The sequence below is a fragment of the Gossypium arboreum genome, chromosome 6, assembly GCF_025698485.1.
Source record: "Gossypium arboreum isolate Shixiya-1 chromosome 6, ASM2569848v2, whole genome shotgun sequence".
In the NCBI taxonomy this organism is placed as follows: Eukaryota; Viridiplantae; Streptophyta; class Magnoliopsida; order Malvales; family Malvaceae; genus Gossypium; species Gossypium arboreum.
Genome location: NC_069075.1, coordinates 1,476,671 through 1,499,760, shown reverse-complemented (window position 1 = coordinate 1,499,760; position 23,090 = coordinate 1,476,671). Strand labels below are relative to the sequence as shown.

At 31.2% G+C, this 23,090-nt stretch overlaps 2 protein-coding genes across 3 annotated transcripts; both read right to left on the bottom strand.

Moving 5' to 3' along the window:
• Positions 1–17,288: 17,288 nt before the first annotated feature.
• LOC108458749 (probable disease resistance protein At4g14610) lies at positions 17,289–18,558 on the bottom strand. Its single transcript, XM_017758147.2, has 2 exons — positions 18,458–18,558; positions 17,289–18,307 (listed from the first exon to the last, which is right to left on the bottom strand). Exons 1-2 carry the CDS (start codon positions 18,556–18,558, stop codon positions 17,743–17,745), a joined length of 666 nt encoding a protein of 221 aa, XP_017613636.1. The 3' UTR covers positions 17,289–17,742.
• A 2,246-nt stretch (positions 18,559–20,804) lies between these two features.
• On the bottom strand, positions 20,805–22,703 carry LOC108458265 (shikimate O-hydroxycinnamoyltransferase-like). Of its 2 annotated transcripts, none has more exons than XM_017757594.2 (2): positions 22,112–22,703; positions 20,805–21,838 (listed from the first exon to the last, which is right to left on the bottom strand). In XM_017757594.2, exons 1-2 carry the CDS (start codon positions 22,532–22,534, stop codon positions 20,954–20,956), a joined length of 1,308 nt encoding a protein of 435 aa, XP_017613083.1. In that variant the 5' UTR covers positions 22,535–22,703; the 3' UTR covers positions 20,805–20,953. The 2 variants fall into 2 exon arrangements, with proteins under 2 accessions (XP_017613083.1, XP_017613084.1); XM_017757595.2 differs by having other exon boundaries at positions 20,805–21,835.
• Positions 22,704–23,090: the final 387 nt, after the last annotated feature.

Sequence of the window (23,090 nt, the reverse complement as noted above, 5' to 3'; positions counted from 1 at the left end):
TCCGCATTGCGAGCTCAACTCATAGCTTATCAGATGTGCCAGCTCACCGAAGCTGCAACCACACCAAAGCTGTGAAGTCATCAAAGATGCAAGCTTTGTTAGGCAAGCTCCTTCTCTGCAAGTTGTCAATTTGCTCTGAAGCGATAACATTTTTTGACAAGATGTTTTGGTTGCTGATTATATTAAAATCACTTTGTAATTTTTAGTACAAAAATAGAGAATATCCTAATGAGAACAATGTTTGGTTGCTCCTTCTCAGACAACAATGAATCACTTTGTAATTTTTAGTACAAAAGCTTAAAAGAAGGGAGAAAAGCATCTCGAGTGGCTTCGTTTTTCCATTCTACTCTTGCCCACCAATCTTTGCTTCCCTCAATGCTAAGTAGATTCCCTTTTGCACTGTTTGAGTTGAGAGGAAGCTTCTTTAGTTCTCGGCAGCCACCTATATGAATAAGTTTCAGACATGGGAAGGGTAGGGCATCCCAGTATATGCTCTTCAATTTCGGTAAACAACTTAGTAAAGTGTTTCAAGCTTCAGAAATGGTTTAAGGTATGGAATTCGATTCACACATGCAACTTCACCAAGTTTTTCCTCACTCTATTTCTTCCATTTTTGGACAAAAATATATAAAAAGAACTCTTAAAATTTGGAGCAAGAATCAACCAAGTTACATCTCTCAATTTTTTACATCCCATAGTTGATACTCTGCTCAACGTGTGAAAGCATGAAGTATGCTCAATACTTGAAGAAACCCAGGTATATTCAGACAAAGCATGAAGTATAAGTTAAAGCTCAGTAATCTTTCTAGACAAAACATGTTGTGTATCGGTATCCTTAGTATATTCAAGCATTTCAAACCTTTCAACTCCTCTATAAGCTTTTCATTACCCCCATTCAGAATATTGTTTTCATTAGGATAATCTCTATTTAGCCGCCACCAGATTCTGAATATTTGCAACTTGAGAAAACTAGATATTAAATGTTGTGGGATTTTTCTGAGATTCTCCGAATAACTCAAGTCCAACATTTTTAGCTTTGTCAACGACTTCAACTCTATTGGCAACTCTGATATACTAGTATAAGATAGATCAATACATTCTAGTGAAATCAATTCTGAAATTCCCTCAGGCAATGCTCGTAATCCTCCATTTCTTGACAAATCCAAAACAGTTAAATGAGGTATAAATTGGAAGAAACCATCGCCGATCACTTTTAATTTATTTTGGCTAAGAAACAAGGTTCGAAGGCTACGACATTTGGGTGTTTTGTTGAGAACTTCAATCTTATTTTCCATCACAGACATTCTTTTTACATTTTCCCATGACTTAACATCTGTTAACATTAATATTTGTTAACTTTGCTAACGTGACATACATGTGGCCTATCACATAAATGACACATTAACATTTAATTTTTTTTAAAAATAAAAATATTTTTAATTTCATAATAATTTTAATGATTTTTAATTTTCAAAAATAGTTTTTATATTTTTTTGAATTTTTAAATTTTAAAAAATTAATTAAATGTTGATTGTTAAAACGAAACTTCGATGAGGAAAGTCTCAAATAGAAAAACGAAGCAATATTACAAGACGCCAAGCTGTATATGAAGTCATTTTCTTTAAGGTTCTATTTGCCTCTACCTATATTCGGTGTGCAAATGAGTTTCAAGCAAATAAACCTTAAGGATACAATGAATCCTGGTGACTATTTGAGTTTTGTACTGGCGAAAATAGTCCACTAAACACTGAGTAGAGTATAACAAGAAAATCAATTTTTATAGAACAATCTAAGAATAGTAGAAGATAGAGGAATGATAGAAAGAACTTTTGAGAATTTTTTGGTATGTTTTTCAAATGAAATCTCACCCTTATTTATAGTAATTCTCATATCTCTTCATAGAAACATAACTTTCAATAGGGAAAGGATTGTATGAAATAGTGATGCCACGTCATCTGTATCCCTTTTCCAATAGTTTTTTGCCACGTCAGCATTTTCATCTTGAATTTCAGCATTTTTATCCTTAAAAAAATCAAATCTAAATTAAAATTCTGAAATTCAGGATAAGAATACTAATGTGGTGGCATAAAACCATTGGAAATGGATAATATCCCTGTTTCATATAATCTTTTCTCCTTTCAATATGTGTCTTTTTTTGAATAATCACATCTTCAAAAGAGATATAATTTTTTAATTAATATCTCTTAAATAAACATAACTATTCAAGTAATATTGCTTGAATAATTATAATTCTTTGTCAAAAATCAAGTGATATAACTCTTGATCCATAACCAAAAGATATAAATTTTGATTAATTGCACCCTTTCATTTATAGTTAACGGAACACTATAAATATTTAAAAATGTTCCAACGTGTGTCAGCCATGTATACAATGTCAGTAAAGTTTAAAAATATTAACTTTTCCATTCATTTTAGGGTGATTTGACAAAAAAAAAGAATAAGGGCTAAAAAAGATTAAAAAAATTAAATGGAGGGTTAAAATAATTTTTTTTAAAGTTAGAGGGTGGAATAAAGTATTATGTTTTATATTTACAAATCTTATTTCAATATTAGACGCTTTTGACTAAGAACTAAGCTTGGGTCTAACTAAGGGTTGGAGGGGTTGTTAGTGTATTTAATTCTTTTTAGGCATAATGTCAATTTTAGTTCTTAATTTTTGCATCTTTCGTCAATTTGAAGCTTATTCTTTTCTTGAGCTAAATTTGGCCTTCAACCTTTTAAAAAGAATTAAATTTAACCATTAATATTTTGAAAAAGAGTTGAAATGATCTTTTTAATAGAAATACTAACTAAAATGTTAAAAAAAGACAAAGGCAACCCAAGAATAGACCTGTCCATGGGCCTTAGGTTTTCCTTAAGGTATCTCTGTGGAAGTGGTCTTCAAATTTGGGCTAAGGGCAAGTTGAGCCTTAGGTTTATTTGGCCTTATTGGATTTTGAGACGAGTGAGGCTAGTTGCCTATTAGTTGGAGTTGCCTTTGGAGTTAGACCGCATCCACGATGTGTTTCACGCCTCTATGCTAAGACAGAATCAGTTTGATCCATCTCATATTGTTCTATTTGAGGGGATTGAGGTGAGACTAGATTTGACTTTTGAAGAGGAACCCGTGCAGATTCTGGATTGAGAAGTTAAAGTCTTGAGAAGGAAGAACATTCTTTTGGTTAAATTTTTGTGGCAGAATCAAGGTGCTGAGCACACTAATTGGGAGCCAGAGGACTCAATTCGACAACAATATCCACATTTGTTTGAGTTAGGTAAATTTCGAGGCCAAAATTTTTTGAAAAAAGGGAGATTTTTAACGCCTAAATTTTTTTTTTTGAATTGTTAAATCATGTCAAGTAAATTGATTTGGGTTCAATAGATAAGTGTTTTGTTTATGTTCCTATGGTCTTGTATTCAAATCTCTTCTCTTTAATTTTTGTTATTTTTATTCCAACTCTCGACTTAGAACATCTGACATATCTTTAAATTTTGGGTAATTGTTGGCATGAATGAGTTTGCTGGTTTAGTGGTAAGGCTTTAGCTTACCTAGAGGTCCTATGTTTGAATCTTGTGCGTTCTTTTCTGCTATTCCCTTGGTCATTCTTTCTTCTTTCATTTTATTCATATTTTTCTTCCTTCTTCTCTGCTGTTGAAATGGGTTGTGCTAACGTCCAGTTCTGGAGTTCATTGATGGCCCGTAAGTGGAAAGGGGGAATAGGATTTGTAATCATAACTCCTTTCGGTGATATGTGTTATCCGCTCACTTTTTGAGAATGTTATTTTTCGGTTTGTCGTAACAATGGACGCCTAATCATTCCTAATGTATGATTCTATTTAGGTGAGAATCAAGCAGCGCATTTTCCGCTATCAAGTTGAGTATCGACAGTCTTCTCTTCAAAGAGTAAGTTATCAAATGCCCATATTAGGGGTTGGTTTGTGATAATTTAGTTTACAAGGATTGGATGTCTTGTGATTTTTGGGCCAAATGCTTTGGAAAGCAAGGGTCGGTTCTTGCTTTTATCACTAATCCGTAAGTTGGGTGTCGTTCTAGGTACTAGATTTGTAATGACCCAAAATTCACGGATACCGGAAAAGTGAGTTATAGGGCCTCCGTCTTAGTGAAATAAGTTCGAAAATAATTATTAGAAATATTTATGAGCTTAGTGGTGTGTCTAATTAGGTTTTAATTAGGTGAATTTAGCTTAATTTAGAGTAATTAGCAAAAAGAACTAAATTGAATAAGAGGTAAAAGTTTAATTCTAAAGTAATAGAAAATAAAAGGATCAAAATGACAATTAAGCCATTTACACAAATTGAGGCGGTAAATGGAAGAAAAATCAAGATTTTTCTTGAATATATGTATTATATATATTTAATTATTATCATGATTTTATATAAAATTATTATTATGGTTTTATAATTATTATGATTATTTAATGGATATTATGTTTTAAATAAATTAAATAGTTGATAAATGTATGGTAATAAAATATATATGTGTAAAAACTATATTGGTACATTTGTAATTTAAATACTTAACTATAGATATTTGTTAATTAAATAATTAAATTATAAGATTTTTGGTATGAAAAACAAATTAAATAATGACATTTGTAATAATATGAATATATACATTTGTATTATAATTATGTATTTACTTAAATTTCAAGTTAAAGATGTTTATTAATTAAATATTAATATTATAAGATTTTTATTTGTTAAATAAATAAAAGAAAGACAAATGGATGGTAATAATAGTGTACAAATGTACAAAGATATATGTATACAAATGTATCAATTATATTGTTATTAAGTAGATATTTTATAATTATTAAATTAATAATAATCTATATTAGTTAAATGATAAAATAAATAAGTAAAATAAATGAAATAATAAAAGAATAAAAAGAAAGACAAAAGAAACAAAGAAGAAACAGAACAGAAGCATTTCGAAACAGGGGAAGAAAAAGAAAGAAAGAAAAGAAAAAGGAAAAAACTAGGGTTTTAAGGTTTGAAGTTTTAAAAGGTAAGTCAATTAAGTCATTTTCTCTTAATTTTGATGTTTTAGAAGCTTTAGAACAAAGTTTTGTTGAAATTAAGTTGAAGTTTTGAAAGTTCTTAGGTTCTTGAACATAGTTCATGTTGAACAAAATAATGAATTAGGGATTTAATTGAATGAATTTTAAGTTAGAATTAATTAAAGGATTAAATTGTAAATTAGGCTATAAGTTTTGTGTTGTAGGAATAAATTGAAAAAAATTTTAAATTAGGGTTTTATTATGAATACTTGATAGTTAGGATGAATATGGAAGAAAAATGAATAGAATTGAAGTATGAAATAAATGAAACAAATAAAAGAGTCAATTAGGATCAAATTTAAAATTAGGCATAAATTGAGTAGAAATTTAATTAATTATTTAAATTAATGCTGTAATTAATAATGTAAATTGTTATTTTTATTTTTATTTTCGTAGCTAACAAGGAAAACGAGGCAACAGCATCCAAAGGAAAAGAAAAGATCGTTGAAGAGTAAACTCGTATTCCAGGTTTGTATTACTATAACTCAAACTATTTATTAATTTGTATATTGAATTTATAGTTATGGAATAATTAAGGTAAGGTAAGTATTATATTTGAAATTAAATATGAGTATGTGTGAAAATTAATTTGTATATGAATTAAGATAATAGATGTTTGAATTGATTGAGTATTGAAAATTTTTATGGAAATGAAATTGAAGCTGGAAAAGAAAAAAAATACCCTATTAACTTGTCGGACTAGATTTGATATAAATGGCATGCCATTGGATTTGTGATGTGATGAGGAGATTTGTAGTTCGGCCGAGAAGATGTTTCTGTTATTATATACTTCGGTTTATCCGAAGAGGCATTAAATGCCTTATTGGTGTGTTTGGGAGGATATACTATACTGGTGTGTTATGGAGAATTTATAATATTTCGGATGTGTTTGGGTTGGATATTCTGGTGTGTTTGGATGGAATCCGCGTATCTGTCATAGTCCAAGCTTTGTTAATAGGGTAAATAATTGAAATGAAATTTTGAAAATGAGATTAATTGTTTTGGCACTATTGAAAAGTATGAGAAAGAATGTATGAGTTAAATTATGAATTAAGTTAGTATATGAAAAATGAAATATGAATTTAAGAGTTATGAGGTAATATAATTATATATATAATTAGTTTAAATGATTATAAAGTTTATGGTTGATGTTTGTAATTTATTAATGTTAAATAGTTTTGATTTATAGTAATACCACTGAGTATATCCATACTCAGCGTACGGTTGTTTCCGTGCGTAGATTAGTAGAAGTCAAGTGTCCCGGCTCAGCATCCAGAACATTCCCGACTCCAACACCAACTTGGTGATGTATTTTTCTTTTGGATAAAGGTGGCATGTAGATAGATGTTGTGTGATCACTTGAATATGTATATTATTTTGGTTGTGAAGGATAAATTATAAGGTTTAAATGGTTAAATGAAATGGTAAGAAAGGTATATGATATTTTGACACATGAACATTAAGTTGTTAAATGAATAAAGTTTTCAATCAATTTTGAATGATGCTATGATAGTTATTTAAGTTAAAATTATGTTAATAATATAAATATCAGTTAGGTGAATTTGAAACATTGGTATTGGTTGTTTTTGTTTAAAATTTGCAGGGGGTTTTAGGTAAAAATAAGCAGAAATACTGTCAAAATTTTTATTAAAAAAATAATAATAAATAAATTACGAAAAAATTTTCAGAATACTCGAACAAGTCCCGTTCTACTTTTAATACGTGTTTTGGGCTTCGAGAGTCTAATATAGGGACTTAATTATTAAATTTTACTATAAAAGTTATATTAATTGTGAATTATTTGTAAGTTGTCTGATATGTCCGGTAATGCCTCATAACCCTATTCCGGCGACGGTTTAGTGTTAGGGGATGTTACAAGATTTGCTATTGTTCTGTTGGTGTCGAAAAATAGTTAGGTGTGTACCTCAATCTTGAAAAAATCTGTGAATGACATAAAGTCAAAAACCACATTGTCGACGCCACACGGTCATGTGCCAGCTTTTGTGGGCCCATTTTCTATAACATTTAGTTAGGTTTGTGTTTCAAAGTGTCTTTTGACTACAGTAATAATATAGGGTTTTCTAAGTGATATTCATGTTTTTTATTTATGAATCTGTGGTTATACCTTTGTATAAGTATTTTCTGAAAGCATGTTAATTGTAGTAATTTTGCATCTGGTCTGAAAATTCTGAGTATGTCATTGGCATGTTTTCGATATGTAAGCATGTTTTATCTATGTGCATCTGAATGTCTGGTTATACTATTATTGTACATGTATTAGGGTGAGATAATTATGTGACGAAAGAAGTTTTGGCAGTTTAATGATATGGCTTATCTGGTGGTTTTACCACATACATCTGTTTGGCACTTTGACTGCATTTTTGGTGGCTTGACCACCCATATCTGATTTTGGCAGGTTATTGTATTATTTCTGGCATCTTTGACTGCACATTTTTGTATAGTGACATACGCTCACTTATTGGTGTGTGGGGTTGGATGGGTATTTATTACCCTATATAGTGTGTTGGGATAGATAGAGATGGTGTGTAGCGGATGGGGGTAGGATTTGTATCTGTTATGTATTTAGGGTTGCATCGCATGATTTCTCATACCATTTGTATCTGTTCTGATTATTATGTTGCATCACATAGTATGTCATTGTTATAGGACAATTTCGGCCTAGTTTTATTTACAAACAAATACATTTACAATCCAACCCCTAAAACCCAACAAATCACCCCAAATTAAACCTATCCATTACTTCAAACCCTTACCCACAACAACCCATTAAACCTAGCCCCTAAATAACCTAAACACCTAAAACCCAGGGGCCCATTTATTATCCAAACCCAACTAACTAACCCTAATTACCCTTAACCCATTTAAATCAACCAGCCCACTAAACAAATAACCCAACCCTAAGCCCAAGTCAGACAAAACAGAAACCCTATCCCCCTTCCCACTTGCGCCGAACCTACCCCCACCGCCTCCGACACCAAACACCACCACTGCCCACCGTGCCCATACCTGCAAGTGAAAGGAAGCACATAATAGCAATCAAGAGAAACAAACAGTGTAGAAAACGGGATATAAAAGCCAAAGGAATAGACGATTGTAAGGGTTCTTTTTTTTTTTCCCTCTTCAAAAAGTTCAATCAAAATACAAAGAAAAACCATTCGATCTTTTAGTAAATATTACTTTCATCAACATTTAAATACAATACATCATCAAATCAAAGAAAAAAGACCAGAAATTGAGGAATTAAAAGGGCAAAAGATCAAGGTGATTTAGTTTTCTCTATCATTTTATTTTATTATTTTTTTCGAATCTGCTGATTATATATATATATACATCATAAATATATAAAAGAAAAGAAAAATTTACCTTTTGATTTCGGACACAGGCGGTGGTGGCGGCCTCGCGACGGCGATCGTGGACTACAATGATGGCCATCTGAAACTGGTCGGGCTATGGCTCGAATCGAAATGAGGCAGAGCCTCAAAGAGTTTTTTTTTTTTGTTTTTTCCTGAAGGAAGGACTAAAATGAATGAGAACTGAAATTTTTGGGCCTTAAATACCTGTCCAAAACGGCAGCGTTTTGGTAACCCTCCCCAGACGCAAAACGGCGTCGTTTTGGGGAGGGTTACCTGTGACCCGACCCGCCTGGGAAGAAGATCCGCGTGTTTTTTAAGTGGAAGGGCAATTTACGCGTTTGGCCCTTCCGCTTTTTCATGATCTTGCAATTAAGTTTCTTACTATTTTTAATATTGCCCCAAGATTTTGATTCGATTTCATTTCGGTCCCTGTACTGCTGCGCGTTTTGGGAGGGAGGGATTATTTCCCTTTTCAGTCCCCCATGTCATTCGCGCTTTGCGAATGGGTCCTCATTTTTATTTTTATTCATGATTTGGCCCCAGAACTCAGTTTTCAATTCAATTTTAGTCCCTTTTTCGTCAATTTTTCGAATCTATCTTGAATTTTCTATTATTTTTGCTATTTCATTTAGCTTTAAATATTATTCATGATATATATATTATTTTTATCACTATTATTTTTATATATTATTATATTATATCTAGTTATATATTTTTAAATATTTCGCTTTTTACTATTATATGCATATATTTATTATTATTATTATATTTATTATTAATATTATTAGTACTAGTATTGATTTTCATTTAGTATTTATACATATACATGTACATGTTTATGTAGTGTATTAATAGTTTTTTACATATATTATTATCATTTCTAATATATATATATCGTATATGTTTATATATATCAAGTATTTTTTTCTAATACTATTAGATATGTATTTTTTATATACTATGCCATGTATGTATTTTATATCATCCTATATATACATTCTTAAATATTATGTCATATATGTACATATTTTTAATACCGTATTATACATATATTTTTGTACATATTATTATTTTCTAATTACTTTATTTTAATATTCTTGTCATATTATGTTTACGTATACATAGCATTACTAATTTTCTTTTATTATTTTTATTTTCCTTGTACATATTGTTGTTTATACGCTTTTATTATTACTATATCTATTATTTATTAATATTTTACTATTACTATTATTAGTATTATTTTTTTCAAAATCAATACTTATATGTATATATTATGTTTTTATAATACTATATTTCTTAATACCATATGTATTGTATATATATTCTTAATATTATATATTGTATATATTTTCTTAATAACTATATTATATGTATATATATAGTATGTACGTATATTTTAATATTATTATGTTTTTTAAAATATATATATGTATATGTGTGTATATGTATGTAATATTAATAGTTGTTTTTTTAACATTGTTATTATTTCTAATAGGCGTATACTATGTAAGTATTTTAGTGCTATAATATATACATGTTTTTATTATATATATATTATGTATACGTATCTTTTAATATTATATCTTCATATCGTCATATATATTTCTCATGCTATATTACATTTTACATTTTATCTTATAAATACATGTATATATTATTTTAACTATCTTATGCACATTATTTTTAACTTTACATTATGTATGTATCTCTCATATCATTAGTTGTATATATTTTTTTTGTTTTTTGTTACCTTATATACATATTATCTTATATTATTATTACTAAGTGTATTTTGTATTTGTCCATAATTTGTCTTTATCTTTATTTTTTTGTAAATATCATTATTATTGTTTTTCTAATGCTCTAGTATTCCATGTTAATATTTTTCATTAATAATGTCATAGTTTGCATCTTCGATTTATTTTAAAATTTTACTTTATAAATATTTTTTTTTCATGTTTTAATTAATAATCAAGGCAATATACCGATTCAACATTAAACCATCGAATCTCATCGCTATGTTGGATGGAATTTGACGGCTCGTGTTAAAACGGTATACCCTTCTAAAAAAAAACCGACAAGATTAAAATTTCTCATCTTTTCAATTGAATTACGACTGAATGTTACATTGAACTCGCATTTTTGAAAATCAAGACAACACATGTTTATGAGATACCAATTTTGGGCGTCGCGAGGGTGCTAATACCTTCCTCGCGCGTAACCGACTCCCGAACCCTACTTTACTCTGATTTTGATGTAGACCTAAAATCGGCCTTCATTTTTGTTCAGGAATCAATTTTCTTTTTCCAAAAAGATGATTTATTAGGTGTCCTGTCATACCTAAGAAAAATATCGGTGGCGACTCCTCTTTTTTAAAAAATCAAACTTCAGTTTTTAGGTTTTCACTAAATCGCCACAATTAGCGACCGAGAACTAAAATTTTTACGTCGCTACAGTCATGATGTGTATTTTGTACGATTTCTAGCTTCTATGTGATTTTGCTATTAGTTTTGTTTGTATGGGTTGAGTTACACATTGTGTTTTGAAAGCTTACCCAATTTTTCTGGCTTCTCAAGTAATCAACAAACTTCGGATTGGGCGGTGCACGAGAGCTCGGATTAATTTCCTGGTTAATAAAATAAGACGATTTATGTTTTAATTTAATTTTGGACTTTTGGAATTGTAAATCTGTTTTCAGGCTTTACTTTACGGTTTGGTTTATTTATGTCAGGTTTTTGTATTTTTATCATTAAACTACAAAAGCACATGATTTATCAAATTAGAATCTTGGTTTTCAAAACTAAAACTCCGAAATCTCCGCTACAAAGATTAAGCAATCAATTAAATGATTTTTGTGAAATAAATAATTTTAACGAGCATTTTCTTAAAAATTTGTAAGAGATTTGCCAAAATTAATATTGTTGAAACACATGTTTTTCAAATTCAAAATTTGGGTTTAAAACAAGTTTATGTAATTTCTCAAGACTCAACCATAACGTTTAAGTCGAGTTTATGTAATTTTTCAAATTCAAAGTAGAGGAACAGTATACTTGAAATTACATTAATAGTTTGAGAATGTGATGAATGGTCAAGTTTAAGAGTTTTAGAATTCTCTCCATTTTTGAATGATGATCCCAGAGAAACATCTCTCGAGATTGGTGCTTGATGCACAGATAACTTGATACCTTGAAAACTTTTTTCACAATGATTATCAAAGGAGTCATCAACAAAATGAGTGGATATGCCTTCGATAAATCCAGCTTCTCCACACCTTCAATTGGAACGAGAAATCAACAGCTCACCTAAATAAACTAAGGCAAACAAATGAAAAGTTCATCCACAATGTAAATCTACTGTGAGATCATGTCCCCCTCTCATAAAATATTTTTCATATTCATCAAACCACCTACAAAATTCAGTAAATGGACTTTAATTTTTACTCAAATTCTCTTACTTTTCGAACAAGACTTCAAGTTTAAGTGAGTAATCTAACCCATGATCAGGTCTATTAAACTCTTAGTCAAAACTTAATAATGTGCCACATGGCACAATTTAATTGGTCATAATGCGATGTTAGCAAAAAAAATTAACAAGGCCAAATACCACTTTTTATAAATGGAATTAAAATTCAGGTACTAAATTTGACATTTTATAAGTAAAGGTACCACATTAGAACAAACTCTAAAGTACAAGGGTCATTCATTCCATTATCCCTTAATTTTTTTTTCCTTTTAACGCCTCTTAGTAGTTTCATTGGAGTAGATTTTTGTGAATATTTTTATAATTTTTAAATTATTTGTTGATGTAGCTTATAAGATAAATAATGCTATGTCAAAATGAAGTAAACATGAACTATTACATGGATTGCCACACCAACCAGTGGCAAAACCAGGGGCCTGGCAGGAGCCTGGTCCCCTTAAAATAGAAATTTTTTCATTTAGATATCTTTATAATTTATACAATTTTAAATTAGTAATAGTAAAATTGCACTTTTACCTACTAAAATGATAAAATTTGATTTTATTCTTTAAAATGTATAAAGATATATACTATTAAAATGATAAAATTACACTTTGACCCCCAAAATGATAAAAATTTAATATAATCGTTTAAAAGTTATAAAAATATAGGCTATTAAAATAGTTAAATTGCATTTTACTATTATAGAAACATACAATTTAATTTTGGACCCTCCCAAAAAATTTATGGGTTCGCCTTGTCTCCAACTTCATTAAAAATTTAATATTTTAACCAACATTTTCATTTAAAAACAGACATTGACTCTTTTTAAAAATTAATACTCAAATATAAATAAAAGAATAAGGATCAAATTAACAAAAGATATAAATATTAAAGATTAAATTTGAAATTATACCTTTATTTTTAACTACATGGACGGGTTCTCCATCACCATGGGATCATTTTTCATTTATTACAACCGTCCTCTATGCGTAAACGTTTTTTGTTAAAACTCATAAAGGAGTTTCCCAAAATATGACATGTGAGAAATCCCCAAGGGAGTTACCACTAACAAGCTCCCATCATTAATGGGAGTTGGCAGTATATAAACCACGCCTTCATGACTGACATCTGCTGGCCCTGTATGAATGGGGTGACCCCATCTGAAATCTGCTTCATACATAGGCAACCGCAACCAAGAGTTTACAGCGAGGTTTGGGCATCGGAAAGTGTGCGGTCCTCTAACCACAGTGCTTAAATCATACACTGTTTCAATGTAATCAAGAGCTGACCTCAAATATTCATCATTAATCTTCTTTAACCCTTCATGGATCCTCTTAATAGTATCAAGAAAGGATTCAGTGTTGAGATCACCAGCTTGAGTAATGAGTGCATTTATAAAGATAACATTACCGAAGTAGCCTGGTGGGAGAGGAGGATTCAATTTATAAAGATAACATTTTTTAATGTTTGCATTATAGTAATTTATATTACTATAGATTTGATTTTTTTATGTTATAAATTACATAATATGTAAAAATAACATAACATACTATAATATATTATAAAAATTAAAACAGGTCGGGTCAAGCTCGGGCATTGAGTGTTTAAGCCTGAACTCAACTCATATTTTAAATGTTCATAATATTTTTGCTTAAACTATCTTAAATTTCAAGCGAGTCTTTCGGCAATTTTGGACATGGGTTGATAACCCGACCCTTAAGTAGTTCTTTTGTTTCCTTTCATTCTTTGTTTTTATGGGTTTTTTGGTTGATTGTTTTCTTATTCTTGTTTGATGTTTATTTGATTCAATTATATTTTTTGATGTTTACATTAAAATTTAAGACAAATTTTGACCCGGGGCGAGTAGTTCAACCCATGAACAGGTCTAGAATAAGTTAAATAACAAAATGAAGAAATACAATTTTCATGATGAAGAAAGTAGAAAACATGATTTTAGTAGGATAATGTCGCATGATTTTACATTATAAATTTATTTCCATAATCATAATAAACATATAATTTTTATATTAACTTTTTTTTATAATTGAAAAAATAAGTTTATTTTAATAATAATAATAATAATTGTTATTATAATATTGTGTCGTGTTAGAGGTGATTATGGACTGGGTTGATCTGAACATAATTTTAGGTCTATTTTTTAGGTTTGGTTCGAAAAATGGTCCTAAAATTTTACCTAAACTCAGCTTAGATAAAAATGCTAAAATGCTAAAGGTTAGATCTTGACAATACCACAACTCTAAACGTTTAATCCAACTGACAAAAAAATTGAAACGAATCAACTTCTTCATTCATGGTGATAAATGATTTTCCACTTTACGGTTGTGAATTATGCTTCCAAAACTTTATTTTCTTTAAAATATTCATCTCTAATTTATATATCGTAAAAAAATATCACGTTAGATATAGAGATGAGCGTAACTCGATTCGATTAATTTCAGAAACAAAATAAAATTTGTTGGGAAAATATTGGACCACTAATATCAAATACGGCTTTCATCTTTGAAAAAAAAAATATATGGGTGATTCTGCGAGTGATAGCACGGTAAAGTCTATGAAGAAGGTAAGGCGTAGGTCGAGTTAGTCGCCGGATTCCAATGATCCTGTGGTGAATGATATGAGAATGAAAGTGGACTCGGGTACTAATCTTGCAATGTCATGGAAAGATAAATTGTTGATGGGTTCTGACGTCCAGAAGGCGAATACTCAGAAAGAAGATGATTTTAAATTACTTGAGGGTGATGCCAAAAAGGAGATTGTTGATGGTATCCCTGCTATTACATTCACAGAACGGGTTCATCAATTTATCTCAAAGCCAATTTGGGGGACTAAGCGGGGCTTTGCAAGTCATTGATTTGGATAACGACTACTTCTCAGTGAAGTTCCAGAATGATGAGGGTTATGTAGAAGCATTGTCAGGGGGATCGTGGACAATATTTGGCCACTATCTAATTGTTCGTCATGATGAAACTGAAGCAGGTGCATGGCCCCCCCCCTAAAATGGGAAATTTTCATTTAGGCCCTTTAGATTTTTTTAAAATTTTAAATTAATAAAGGTAAAATTGCACTTTGACCCCCCCTAAAATTATAAAAATTTAATTTAATCCTTTAAAAATTATAAATATATAGACTATAAAAAATTAAAATTTCATTCGGCTCCCCAAAAAATTTTCTGGCTTCGCCCCTGTTAGTCCATGGACATTGGCATTTACCACAACCCCAGATCATCCAAACAATCTGATGGTTTGGATCAGACTGCCTAGTCTTCCATAAGGTTTGTACATAAAGAGTAAAATAATTTAATTTTTAACTTTTTAAGTACATAAATTAAATTTTAAATTTTGTCAAATTATAGCAATCAATAGCATTTTTTTTTACCAATAGAATACAAAGTGGATCTTGACCCACAAAGTGGAGGTTAAAAGAATCACAAAATCCCTTATACTATATCTTAGATTGCATTTTAGCTAATTTACTGAAAAAAATGGGCAAATTAGCCTCTGTATATTAGATGAGTAAGAAAAAAAATCCCTCAGTTAAAATTCCATCATTGGATGTTTGTTTTGGTGTTTATATATAAGGTATAATAATAAATTTAGCCATCAACCTTTACACATTTATTCAATTTGACCCCTACTCTTTTATTGGAAGTAAATTAAGAATTTTGAAACTAATAAGGCTAAATGGTCAAGAAGACCTCGATAACAAATTTAAAAAAGAATAAGAAGAAGAAGCAATTAAGCCCTTTTAAAATTTTAAAATTATTAAATTTTCATTTATTTGTTTGTTTTATTTGTCACTTTTATAGAATTAGGTATTTTGATTTAAAATTTTTATGATATCTTTTTATTTATTTATTTTTTACTCAAATTTTTATGATAGTTATTTATTTATTTAGTTTTTATTTTTCACTTTAGTGTTGGAAGTCTTGGTAAAATAAAAGGTAGGAGAAAATTGAATATATATATTTATTTAGTTTTTATTTTTCACTTTAGTGTTAGCTTTTATCTCATTGTTTGAGTGTTGTTCAAAACAGAAAAAAGCAGCTAATTAAGTAGTGTTATTTTCTCAAAATTCAAGCATCACACAACAATGAATCACCTTGCAATTTTTAGTACAAAAGCTTGAAAGAAGAGAGAAAAGTATCTCGAGTGGCTTCGTTTTTCCATTCTACTCTTGCCCACCAATCTTTGCTTCCCTCAATGCTAAGTAGATTTCCTTTTGCACTGTTTGAGTTGAGAGGAAGCTTCTTTAATTAGTTCTCGGCAGCCACCTATATGAATAAGTTTCAGACATGGGAAGGGTAAGGCATCCTGGTATACGCTCTTCAATTTCGGTAAACAACTTAAGTAAAGTGTTTCAAGCTTCAGAAATGGTTTAAGATATGGAATTCCATTCACACATGCAACTTCACCAAGTTTTTCCTCACTCAATATTTCTTCCATTTTTGGACAAAAATATATAAAAGGAACTCTTAAATTTGGAGCAAGAATCAACCAAGTTACATCTCTCAATTTTTTACATCCCATAGTTGATACTCTGCTCAACGTGTGAAAGCATGAAGTATGATTAATACTTGAAGAAACCCAGGTATATAGGTTTTCCATTTTTATCTCCTCTATACTTTCAAAATAGGAGAACTCTAGTGTCTCTAGACGCTAAATTTTCTAAGCATAGAACATTAAACACTTCTAGCTCTCTAAAACCTCTAAGTTGAAGTGCTTGGGTCCAACATCGAAATAAGTTAAAGCTCAGTAATCTTTCTAGACAAAACATGTTGTGTATCGGTATCCTTAGTATATTCAAGCATTTCAAACCTTTCAACTCCTCTATAAGCTTTTCATTACCCCCATTCAGAACATTGTTTTCATTAGGATAATCTCTATTTAGCCGCCACCAGATTCTGAATATTTGCAACTTGAGAAAACTAGATATTAAATGTTGTGGGATTTTTCTGAGATTCTCCGTATAACTCAAGTCCAACATTTTTAGCTTTGTCAACGACTTCAACTCTATTGGCAACTCTGATATACTAGTATAAGGGTGAGTATGGATGGGCGACGCATTACTTGCTGTTAGTGTAAAAACAACGATGGCGGTGAGATTAGATACTGTAGCTAAGCTTAACGCACCGCACCGCACTGCACCGTCGCCCCAAATGCACCCTAAGATAGATCAAGACATTCTAGTGAAATCAATTCTGAAATTCCCTCAGGCAATGATCGCAATCCTCTATTTCTTGACAAATCCAAAACAGTTAAATGAGGTATAAATTGTAAGAAACCATGGCTGATCACTTTCAATTTATTTTGGCTAAGAAACAAGGTTCGAAGGCTACTGCATTTGGGTGTTTCGTTGAGAACTTTAATCTTATTTTGCATCACAGACTTTCTTTTTACACTTTCGCATGCCTTAACATCCAGTTCTTCAAATAATTGGGCCCCTGCTTTTACAAAAAAATTATTCTCTATTGCTTCGAACTCGCGTGTAGTCCATAAAGCCATGTCACGGATCACATCATGCATCTTCACACAATCTCCTCCACCATTTTCCAATAAACAAGCATTCAGAAGAGAGTTGATAATGTTGTCTCCTTGCATTTGAGCTTCACTAATTCTATCAAATTCAATCAATAGCCCTTCACAAAACCAATACTCCACTAGTCTCTTTTTGGGAATACAATATTCTTCGGGATGCAAACAACAATATAGGAGGCAACATTTCATACTGAATTTTAAAAGCGGGAATACCTCATTTTCTAATTTTGGCAGTGCACATGGCTTCAACATCTCAATTGCATATTTCTATTCCCCAAGTGTTTTCTTGCAAGCCATGGCACTACCGATTGTAATTAGTACAAGAGGCTGTCCACCGCATCTTTCAGCTACTTGTTTAGCTAGATTTGGAATATCTGGATGGCTATTGAGAGTTTCATCTTCAACCTTGTCTCGGAACAATTCCCAAGCCTTTTCCGTTTCCAGGCACTTCACTTTGATTTTCTTTTGAGCTTCCATTTCAGCACATACCTCCGAAGACTGAGTAGTAAAAATAAGTTCAGAAACATTTTCTTGGCTTGGTTTTGGTATCCCAACTTGGTTCAAATCCACCCTCTCCCATAAATCATCCAATAATACAATAAATCTCTTGTTGCGCAACACCCCATAGATATCTGGAGCTTTCTGATCAACACTTTTATTCTTCCATGAGTCATCGGAATCTTTAGACACAAACGCCCATATAACAACTTCAAAAACATTCGGTGTGGTGCTGAACTTGTTGTTGAGTTTGGTCAAGAGAGTTGTCTTGCCAACGCCCCCAAGCCATAAAGGCCAATGTTCCCCACATCTTTGTCCACATGCAACTCCATACCTTTTGGATTGTGGATTTTAGAGCAACCAGCTACTTTACAGGTCTAACTGCCACTGAAGCTGCGGGCTGATTCTCCGCTACTTTCTCAAAAACTCCTGTACTCTTATGATCGCTTATTTCTTGAAGCATTTGGGCCATTTTTTACCAAACTTGTAGCTAGACAAGTAATTCTTGGGACCACAACCGCCGAGACACAAGTTATTCATTTGTTGAGGGCCATCTGCAATCAACTTTTCTGCCTCTGTTATCATAGTTTCTGCTCTTGAAAGCCATAGTTGAACTTGCTCAAAGGGCTTCAGTTGTCATTCTGCAAGATCAACCCGGCTTTGCCGGTCGCTCCTTTGTGCTATCAGTTATTGAAGAGCAGCAGATAAAGTTGGAAGAGTTTGTTTAAGCTTGCATATGTAATTAACGTGGCCAGCAATGGAATCCGAGCCACGAATGAAAATTCTCTAAACCAATTTGGACTGAGCAGCAATTGCCCATGATTATGGTGAATGAAAGATGAAACAAAGGAAACTGAATGATATGTGAATGCAAAGTGAATTGTTTGTGAATGAGTTAAAAATAAAGTCAGGTAAAGTGGAAAAGTCAAAGAAAAATGAAGTTAAAAAAAAAAACAGATTGAGGTGGAAGGCGATTGTGGCACAGTTATGAAGAGGATGCACATCAAATCAAGTTAAAGAAGATGGGGTTTCAACCATTAGAGCTCTGGCTATGAATAGTAAAGATACAGAAAGCAGATTCACAAAGTGTAAAAATATAAATATTTTTATATTTATAATAGTATTTTTAATATAAATATTTTTAATGTATTTTTAATATGTTAAAAATTTAGTTTAATTTTTAATGTATTTAGTATATTATATTTTTTTAAATATTAAATAAAAATTAATCAAAAAATTAAATATGAGTGGGCTAGGCTTAGATAAAAAAAAGTAAGTTTATTTTTTTGATTGAATTGGCCCGAACTTAAAATTTTAGTCTAGATACATTATTTGAGCTCAACTCGACTCAATTCATGAGCACCATAATCGACCATCAATTCCAAAGGTGACTTGCAAGAATCCTTAAGTAGATGAACAATATAGTTGAAATTTAGGTTTCCATAGTTTGAGAATGTGTTGCACCGTCAAGTTCCAAAGTTTTAGAATTCTCTCCATTTTGAATGATGATCCCAAAGAAATATCTCTCGAGATTGGTGCTTGATGCACAGATAACTTGATATCTTGAAAATTTTTTTCACAATGATTATCAAAAGAGTCATCAACAAAATGACTGAATATGCCTTGGACAAATCTAACTTCTCCACACCTTCAACTGGAATAAGGAGAAACCAGCAGCTCAACTCAATAAACCAAGGCAAACAAAAGAAAAGTTCATCCATAATGTAAATCTAGTGTGAGATCATGTCCCCCACTCATAAAATATTTTTCATATTAATCAAACCACCTACAAAATTTAGTAAATGGGCTTTAATTTTTGCTCAAATTCTCTCACTTTTCGAATAAGCCTTTAAGCTTGGGTGAGTAATCTAACTCATGATTAGGTCTACTAAACTCTTAGTCAAAACTTAATAATGAGCCACATGACACAATTTAATCAGTCAGCATTCAATGTTAGCGTAAAAATTTACAGTGTTAGGGCTGAATACCACTTTTATAAATGGAATTAAAATTTAGGTACCGAATTCGACATTTTATAAGTAGAGATATCACATTAGAACAAACCCTAAAGTTCATGGGTCATTCATGCCATTATCCCTTCTTTTTTCTTTTTTTTTTCTATTAACGCCTCCTAGTAGTTTCATTGGAGTAGATTTTTGTAAATATTTTTATAATTTTTAAATTATTTTTTTATGTAGCTTATACGATAAATAGTACTATGTCAAGATAAAGTAAACATGAATTATTACGGATTACCATGCCAACCAGTGGCGAAGTCGTGGGCTAGCAGGGGCCTAACCCCCTAAAATGGAAAATTTTTCATTTAGATCTCTTTATAATTTATACAATTTTAAATTAATAATGGTAAATTATACTTTCACCCTAAAATGATAAAAAATTGATTTAAGGTCAGTTTAGCATTAATTCTCAAAAGCACTTCTTTTAAGAAAAGTTAAAATTTTATGCTTCTATTTTTTTTTGCCAAAAAAGTGATTTTTCAAAGCATTTTTTTATCCTAAAAGTATTTTTGATAAAATTGCATTATGACACCCACAAAAATGATAAAATTTAATTTAATTCTTTAAATTTTATAAAGATATAAGCTATTAAAATGGTAAAGTTGCATTTTTACTATTGTAAAAATATGCAATTTAATTCCACCCAAAAAAACAATTCTAGCTTCACACGTGACGCCAACATTGTTAAAGTTTTAATATTTTAACCAACATTTTTATTTTAAAGAAAACACATTGACTCTTTTAAAAAATTAATACTTAAATATAACTAAAAAGTAAAAAAAATTATAAAAGATATAAATATTAAAGACCAAATTTGACATTATGAATTTATTTTATAACATGGATGGGGTTCTCCATCACCATGGGATCATTTTTCATTTATTACAACAGTGCTCTATGCATAAGCAATAACATAATTATTAAAACTCATAAAGGAGTACATCAAAACACCACATCTCTTACTAAAATTCATAAAGGAGTTTCTCAATACATGACATGTGAGAAATCTCCAAGCGAGCTACCACTAACAAGCTCCCATCATTAATGGGAGTTGGCAGTATATAAACCATGCCTTCTTGAATGGCATTTGCTGGCCCCGCATGAATGGGGCGACCCCATCCGAAATCTGCTTCATAGATGGGCAACCGCATCCAAGTGTTTACAATGAGGTTTGGGCATCGAAAAGTGTACGGTCCTCTAACCAAAGTGCTTAAATCAGACACAGTTTCAATGTAATCAAGAGCTGACCTCAAATATTCATCGTTTATCTGCTTTAACCCTTCATGGATCCTCTTAATAGTATCAAGAAAGGATTCAGTGTTGAGATCACCAGCTTGAGCAATGAGTGCATTTACAAAGACAACATTACCGAAGTAGCCTGGTGGGAGAGGAGGTTTCAATTTAGATCGACCGTCAACTGGAAAGTACATCTTGGTAGGTTGGTCGTCTGAGAGACCCATTGCTTTACTTACGCAGCGCCATATATGTGCAGCCAAGATGTTGTAACTTCTATACTTTGTACCACTACTGTTTGCAGCAGCTTTGGCTTTCAGGGCATTCAATTGATCAACTGTAAGCTTAAATGTGGAGACAGTGGATGGCTTAAGATCAGATTCAACAGCCTTCAACGGAGTATAAGGCTCATATTCAAGATGGTGGAATTTAGGCATTGGTGGGACTCGAGCACGAAGAAGAGTTCGATCGATGAATGGTGCAATGGCAGGCAAGACGCCTCGGGCGGTTTCTGCCCAACTATTGATGAAATGAATAGCCGATGTGCCATCTCCTAAAGTATGTTGAAACCCAACTCCCAAACAAACACCACCGCATTTGAACTTAGTTACCTGCTAAATTATACATAATAAATATCAACCATTATTATTATTTAACTTAATATAATATTGGGTATCTAAACTTTAACATTTTTTTTCTAATTTTATACCTAAAATTTTTTTTAGCCTAATTTAATACTTGAAACTAGCCTAACTCGAGTTATGAACACTTATAATACAAATTAGACCTAAAAAAAATTAACTACCAACCTGAAAAATTGTGTTAAGTACCAAAAATAGAAAAACAAAGTGTCGTAGGAAATATTATTGTATAATAATTGGGATTACCTGCAACACAAGAAGTGGATAAGAGGATATTCCTCCAGAATAGTCGACTTTAGGAACAAGGTGAGAGTTGTCAGTAAAATCACCATTACCAATCAAATCTTCCAACACTGAACTAGTTTCAGCTTCAACGAATAGAACTCCTTCATCGTTGCATGTTATCTCAAGTCTTCCATTTTCATCATGCCCCAACCTTCCTGCAATAGGGTAAAATGGAACAAGAACCTTGCTCAAAGCCTCTTTAAGCCTTCCAGTGTCAAAGAAACCAGAACAACCATTTGGCTTATAAAAGTATACAGTAGGGACGTGGCTTCTTACAACCAATAGATCTAAGTTGGAGTTCCATAGACTTCCTCTGGGAGTGTATTCTTCAACTGGACGAACAATGGTAGACTCCTTTATACTAATCTCCATCTCCATAAACATGTGAAAAATGAGTAGTTCTCACTCACATCTTCAAATGAATGGGATGAGAAAACATGCATAAACTTCTACTTCTACTGAATGCTTGAAAGATGAAAGAGAAAGATTAGAAAACTGATTACCTTAAATAGTGTAAACCAGTGTCGTAAAGGGGACGAAGGGAGACTTGATCAATTTATAGACCCATAAATTGCAATTTCTAGCCATCTATACTACTGCCGACAGTGGTCCTAGATTTTAGTTGCGAATATTTAATAATTATACATTTGAATATTCTAAATTAATGGTTTTAAATTCCGATACGTATATATAATTTAATTGTACTTGATGAATTTATTGACCCACGAATTGCAATTTCTAGCTATCTATACTATTGCCAACATTTCTCTATTCTACATTAATAGTTTTAAATTCTGATATGTATATATAATTTAATTGTGAAAGTATTTAAAAGTTTTCTAAGTTGATACAATATTTAGAATTATCTACAACCCGTTTTAACCTTTAAATAGAAGGATTAACACGTTTCAGCACGCTCGAACTCACATCTTCCTGCATT